The sequence below is a fragment of the Pinus tabuliformis genome, chromosome 8, assembly GCF_031772625.1.
Source record: "Pinus tabuliformis cultivar Carrire ecotype Pingquan chromosome 8, CPIR1, whole genome shotgun sequence".
Lineage (NCBI taxonomy): Eukaryota > Viridiplantae > Streptophyta > Pinopsida > Pinales > Pinaceae > Pinus > Pinus tabuliformis.
The window spans coordinates 1676143297-1676150830 of record NC_142294.1 but is presented as its reverse complement, the minus strand read 5'-3'; the positions used below and the strand labels follow the sequence as shown (position 1 = coordinate 1676150830).

At 37.3% G+C, this 7534-nt stretch overlaps 1 protein-coding gene across 1 annotated transcript; it reads left to right on the top strand.

Annotated features, from left to right (window-relative positions):
- Positions 1-769: 769 nt before the first annotated feature.
- LOC149242643 (F-box/kelch-repeat protein At1g15670-like) lies at positions 770-1792 on the top strand. The gene has a single exon (XM_089370931.1). It carries the CDS (start codon positions 770-772, stop codon positions 1790-1792), a length of 1023 nt encoding a protein of 340 aa, XP_089227057.1.
- Positions 1793-7534: the final 5742 nt, after the last annotated feature.

Below are 7534 nucleotides of genomic sequence, written 5' to 3'. Positions count from 1 at the left end.
TGACCCTTGGAATGAAACCACTCCAAATGTGCTGAACTCCTCATCTACCAAACTGCCTAAAAAAACTAGAGCTCTTGAGAAAGTAAAAAAATGTCTATGAAGTTTGAATATCTCCAGTTAAAATGTATCTAGACTAATAATATTAAATAATTTTTTTTGAAATTTTAATAAATTAAATTATTTTAAAATAATAAATAAATAAAAATTAACCTAATTTTATAAAAAAAATATTATTTTTTAATTAAATTCTTACTGAATCAAAATAATAACAACCACTTTTAAAAATTATAATTTTTAACTAAATTCTTAGGGAATAAAAATAAAATAGTAATAACCACTTTTAATAATTAATCTTTTGAATATAATTAAATACTTTAAATTAAAGCTTTTCAAGGATCAAATTGGTATTGAAACTATCAATGCCCAAGTGAATTAAAATATAGATGTTACTCTCAATGGCCGTATTGGATTAAAATATGGGTAAATTTAATATTGTGGAAAGATCTAGGAATAAACTTCCTCTTTCTTGCCCTTAAAATTAGGTAACGCTAGGGTGTTGATACTCTCTTCGTGTCATATATTTAACTCCACTTTCGTTTATTCGAGTTAAAATTAGGTTACTGGACTGTGCCCTTCTCTTCATTTCATGTTATATATTCCACTCTAGTTTCATATCTGCAACAAGCCTGACTGATTTTCACGTTTCAAGCGGTGTGTTAATCTGTGAAAAACTTTGGGTTCAGAAAATAAGTGAGTTTGAAGTGGTCTGATGGAGGTTATTCCCAATGATCTCGTGCGAAAGTGCTTGTTGAGAGTACCCTACAAATCACACACTATGTTGAAAGCTGTGTGCAAAAACTGGGAGGATATAGTGAAGTGCCCTAGGTTTTATGCCGACAGAAAAATATGTGCGACGAGCGAGCAGCTGCTTTGCTTGATTCAAAGAGAGATGAATGGCTTCTGTGTAATAAGGGTATATGACCCTGTGACTATCACCTGGGAAAAGTTACCTCCCATTGATGACAATGTCTCCCATTCTAAACGAGCACCAGTATGGTCTCGGTGCGTTGCTGTGAACCGGAAGCTCGTTGTCGTAAGCGGATTGTACCATCATCCCCGTGCTTCTAACACGTATCCAGTGACGGTACGTATTTATGACTTTGAATCTGCCACATGGAGGGCCGGACGTACCCTGCATACACGTCGACAACTTTTTCGTTGCTCTCTCTCTTCTTCCACTGGACTTGTCTACATCGCTGGCGGAATGCGCGACTATGACCGTTTTAAGACTCCATTAGTTTATAACGTGGAAGAAGATAGATGGGAAAATCTGCCTCCTATGATCCGAGGTGACGGCGCCGGATGCCACGCTGTTGTCATTGAAGATAAATTCATGGTGCTATGCGGAGGTGAAAGCAGCGTAGAAATTTTTGACCCTAGAGCGAGAACTTGGAGCAGGCGGGAAGATATGTGGAGATTCGGTAGTATATGGAATAGTTCTGTGGTTGCTTCCTCTTCTGGGGAGTTGTACGCCTTCATTAAAGAAGAGGTGATGAAGTATGATGGTGAAAAAAATGATTGGGATGTTGTGGCGTCTCTTCCACAGCCTGTTGGTAATGTTAAGTGTGCTACACCATGGCGCGACTGGATTTTTGTTAGCGCAATTGCCGTGATCGGGAAACACTTGTTTTATCTGTTTCACCCGCCAACTGGGCAGTGGATTGAAGTTAATGGCGGTGGTAGGGAAGAGTTTGAGGGCATGATCGTATCTGCGGCAACAGTGGAGATTTAAAATACCTTAAACGATCTGACTAGCAGAGTTTTAAGGTAGATGTTTAAATACAATCACTGGTCACATAACTTTGGAGATAGGGAGTATTTGCTTTCAATTTGGTTGCTGACAGTTTTGTAGTTCTTCAAGATGTCTTTTAATGCTGATATGTTTCATGTGTGTTATTCTTCATTGCTATATGTTTCATGTGTGTTATTCTTCATTGCTGTGTTGTGTTTATGTTAATTAATTATTAAATAAAATTCGAATTACTACTCCAAAAAGTGGTGTTTTAATTATAAATTATAAATTTTTATTTTAATATTAATTTTTTATTATAAAGTTAAATTATAATAACTTATTTTAATCTTAGATTTATTAAATGTTGAAAGAGATAGAATTTTAAAAGTTTATATTTTTTTATGATGAATAATTTGAGAAAAAGGTTTTAAAAGTGTAATTTTTTATGATTTATAATTTGAGAAAATGTTTTTATTTCAAGATATTTGATAAATGTTTAATAATGATGTATAATTTGAGAAAAGGTTTTTATTTAGAGATACTTGAAACATGTAAAATAGATTACTTATTAAAATAGATCTTATGTATGGATCTTCTATTATATATCAATTATATATTGAGTATGGAAGAAGTTACATAAGGTTATTTTGAACAACATTCTAATAAAATATTTTAATCATAACTTTTTCTTTTTTTTTCAATTGCTTAATATAATATGTATTTAGTGATTCATATTTGTAACAATGATATGTTAACAATAATATTTCAAAAGAATTATTTATTTATTTTTATCTAGAGGAATATGTTGTCAAGGAGTGAGAGAGGAATTGAGAATTGTACTTGGTTAATTCTTAGGGGTAATTAAACTTTAAGGGTGAAATCTCATGCTGAAGGTAAATGAAAGTTTTCATTTGTTGTTGAAGTTTCCACCTAATGTCCATTTTTTCCACGTGAAGAGTTTCTACATATTGAGTGCGCTATCTATAAATGTTGTTACAACTTGTGGTCGATTTAACTTTTTTGGTCGACATTATTAGTTTGCAAGAATAGTGGAACCATGTGTTAGCAATCACATGTACTAATGATTCAAAAGATCAATTGAAGGGTTGTAGGGAAAAGGAAATGGAAGAAGCCAAAGACCAAAGATAGGAAAAATTCAACTAGAGAATAGTTACATAGAGGGGGTTGAAGAAGTGGGAGAAACCAAGCCAACACTTTTCTTTGCAATGATAGGAGTGCCAAAGCCAAAGGGACTAAGAATATTAGCTCTAGTTAACTCCACTCTCATATTTTAAAATCCATGCTACATTAGCATTCCATGTCAAAGCAGTAATACTTAAAATACTTCTATTACTAATTGAGAAATTAAAAATTTTCAAAATATCTTCACTTCTTTGTATTTTCATATTAACTATAATTAATTCGATATTTTCATATTAAATCCATATTTTCTACATTATTAACTCCACTTTTAAATTTTGAAATGTCTTCGTTCACTTTCATGCTTGCACCAGGTTTTATACAAATAAAAAGATATGTGATATGAGTGAGAAATTTATTTTCTTGACAAAAAGAGGTATGAAATACATCTACATAGTACAACTATTTGACCCTATGAAGGGCACCTAGGAAAATCTATCCCTCATTGATGATCCCTACATTACTCGAATAATAATATGGTCTGAGTGCATTTTCGTAAATGGAAACCTACTTCTCATAGGTGGATTCCACTTGAGTTTGGTGAAGAGTGTCTAACTTTATGACATTGTGTAGGTCAAATGGAGCCTCAAAGCTTTGTCTCTTCTTCCACCATACTTGTCTACTTTGCTAGTGTGATAAGTGAGCATGACATCATATAACATGGAGGAAGACAAGTGGGAAATTTTATGTACTATGATTGAACATCACGGCTAAGGATGTCACAATGTTTTTGTGGAAGGAAAATTCATGGTGTTAAGCTAAGGCCAAAGTGTATAAGTTCTTGATTTGAGTGTGGGAATATGGAGATAAACAACACACATGTGGAGCTCTAAGGGAGAAGTATGGAGAAGTACTTGTGTAGTTTCTTCTTCTTCTAAGGAGATGTACTTGTTTTAGCTTCTCTTCCCCACAATGTTGTTTTGTTTACATCTTCTATACATGAATTTTTTATGTAATCGGATTGAGCTCCACAAAACCATCCAACACAAAAAAACATATCTCTGATCTATTTTTTTAGAAGAAAAAATTGAACTTTCATTCAAAATAATGAGAAATTTCTACAGTTTCTTATTTCTATATCATATCATCATACCTCATAGAATATAATCATTAATGTCATCACTATTGTAGAAAAAAAAGGCTAGAGGTCCCACAGAAAGATAAAAATCCTCTAGAGGAAAAGAGGAAGAAGCAAAATACAATGTGGATCTACAAGGAACATTAACCATAGGCAAATATCAATAAGAAAAGCCAAAAAATAGTAGCACGAGAAGATGTTTATATCTTAAATAATCCCATGCCACAACTCCTACCATTAAATTATTTAAAAAAATGTAGCCGAGATAAATGGAAACACCGTGTGAGAGTGCATCGACCTCCTTGTTTTTCTCCTTATAGACATGTTGGAAAGTAACCTATGAGAAAGTGGGAATAATATTCCTCATCAGCAACATCAAGTTGCAAAGACAAGGGACCTCGAGAGAACACCATCCATGAATCCAATTGATCATACTAAGGGAGTCACCTATGATCAAAATATTGTCACTACCAAGCTGCGAAGAGAACTAGAGGGCACCCCACAACGCAATTGATTTATCTCTACAATTATCTCCCCTATCACTATACCAGAAAAAATCATGGATCCTGTTAGCCTCCTCTTGCAACAGGTGTTCATATTTCATGATCGACTTTTTTACATGCCAAATATGTCATCTTTCATGCTGCAAGGTTCCATATTTCCAAAAGAGGTCAGAGAAGAAACTGTGAAAGTGAGCTAGTCCAAGTGCCACTGCTAAATTCCAATTTTGATGACTTAACCATTTTTGAAGAATGATCTATAAAAGGGAGGTCCAAACATTTTAATCTTGGCCTCCCTAGGTTTCAATTTCTTGTTTTAGGATATAGAGAATGATATCTGTCCAAACAGCTTAATCTTGGCAGAGTTGTAGATAGGTAGAGAATCAAAGGAGCCCAACTGCTTAATCTGGGCCCTTGGCAGAAATAAGTGTAGACTTAGATAGGAGGACAGAAAAAAGAAAAATTGTAAAGCTGGGTCTACAAGTCTAAGTGCACCCAAACCAAAAAGAAGGAAAAAAATGCTAGGAAAGTAGGCTGGGTAGGTAGTTTTGAGGTTGCAGAATGATGATTTATGATCAATTTTGTGTTTCAAAGTGTTATATACTTTCACATCATAGTCATGATGCAGTTTTCCATTTTGAGGAGCTTAAGCTGGATATCTCTAACTTCCCCATTCTCCCTTTTCCCCAAATCACTTACTAATTTCCCCGAAGAGGTCAAGATCTGCTTGATTTCTCTTAATTTCATCATTCTCCATATCAGTTGCCTTGGTGAAAATCTTCTTCACTCAAGGATTGTTCATTCCTCCTCTACAAGTCACTTTTCCCCCCTAATAGCCTAAGGTCCCTTACCTTAGCACTTTCTGGTCATCATATTAACTTCTAACTTTATTATATAGCTCCCTATCTATCTCCCCTCCCCCTACTAAAACTATGTATAAAAATCCCAAAAAATATAATAATACCCCCTCTCTGGCACTATAGCCATATTCATCTAAGTCCAGGAAAAAACAGTCGAGCTGGGGCTGTTTTTAGCCCATTCGTGTCCTTACAGGGGTTAGTTTGACCTCTGGTCAAACTAACAACCACTTCCCCTAAGCCCTAACCCTGAAAAAACCCATTTTCTGCCTCGTCCTAAGGTTTTACCCACCAAATATTTGACCCGCTCACTTTTAAAAAATCCCCAAAAACCCACATTCCCCAAGTTTTAAAGCCCCCGGTGGCATTATATTAAAATTTGAATATTCGCACACCCATCCCTTAACCTTCAACTGCCTCGTCCATGTCACCGACCGTCCGATCGTCCGCACCCGAGATCTACGGTGGGCGGGCCTTCTCATTCCCCAAACATCCCGAGGGTTAGCATCCGGGAGATGGGCGGTTTTCCCGCCGTACTCGCGTCACGCATCACCCTCTCGGGCATGGCGGAGCCCCTCCTCCGATACCCCCGTCTTCCCAAAGGCAGTGCACCCAGAACCAAAACCGCTTCCGCCCTCCTGCGTCAGCACCACGTCACCCGCTGACGTCATCTACCTGCGTCGGCCCCTGCCGCCAACTCACCCTGCCACATCACTTCCACCATGTCACTGCCACGTTACCCGCCGTACATGCTGACGTCACCCTGCTGATGTCGTCATGCTGATGTAATCTGCCGTACTTGGTCCCACCCACTGACGTCATGCTGACGTCATCAACAAAAAGGGCGCAAAGGTGAAAATCGTGCTTCGGAAGCTAGGATTCAAATTCTGAGGCAGGTTTTCATGCGTGATTACCATAATCGCGCATGGCTATGAGAAATGGGCCAAAGTGGAAAGACACTCATCGCACAGCCCCCAGCGAGCCCGAAAGGCGCAGAATGACCTGTTTTTCTTCGCGAGGCATTCATAAGGGAGCAACAAACAGTTCTAAAGGAGACAGAGGGCCGAACAGCGGCCCTTGAATGTTGACTTGACAGTTTCAAGTACCACAGTACATCGATAAAGAGGCAAAGAGTATCAGTGTAGATGTTTTAGGGACTCAAAGCAGCTGAACATTGATGAGCCCCCTAGCAAAGTCAAAAAAAGAGGTGGCGGCCATTTAAAGTTCTGAAATCACAATTAAAGCATTTAGAAACACCGAACAAAAATGAAGCAGAGACCCAAGCACAGTTATTGCATAAGCACTACACCAAGCCACCAAGGACAACACATTTACTCAATTTTGATACGGCGGCCCTCAGCGCAGCCCAAAAATATTTTCTTGCATTTATTTCTGATAGGACTAGGTTAAAGTAGTCATTTCATTCAGACCTGTTTAGGTCAAGCTGTAAGAAGGCCATTTTGGAGAATTTTCCCTATATATACCGGCCTCTGTATTGTTTTAAGGGTTGGTCGATTGATAATTTTTCACTAGAGACTCGCACTGTATGTCTGATACTTCTTCTTTAATCAAAGACTGTTGAAAGTTTGGAGGATGGACTATCTGATGTGTTTTTAATGGTCTCTGGAGACTCAATGATGGAATTCTTGTGCTACAACATGAATCAATAAGTGCCTCTTACCTCCGTTTTCATTTTTTCACCATCTAAATAGCCAAAAGAAAGATTAGCTTAGAACTTGTTTAACTGCACTCTAGGCTCAATTTCAGTTGTTTCTTTATGTTTTCATCTGACTGAATTGGACATGAATATGAATTCCCTGTGGCTCATATTTACCCTAATTCACCTGTGTTGATAGTTATCTAGGGATTCTTTACTGGCAATAGATAGAGCTCATTCGCCCTTCTCCGTTAAGCTGATTGAGAGATTCTTAATTGCCTCTCCTTCCTTAGCATTCTTTCCATCCTTTTAGCCTGAAAAATTGTTCCATGCGTAGCTACCTTGCTCCTTATTCCTCTTGTGACCAAGAAAATGCACCAGCAGTCCTACCCCTTGACTCCATGCCCAATGGTTTGAGACTATCATACTATACCTGCCTCTTTACCTAAA

Coding starts and splice junctions, on each gene's coding strand:
- LOC149242643 (XM_089370931.1), top strand. CDS start 770: ATGGAGGTTATTCCCAATGATCTCGTGCGAAAGTGCTTGTTGAGAGTA.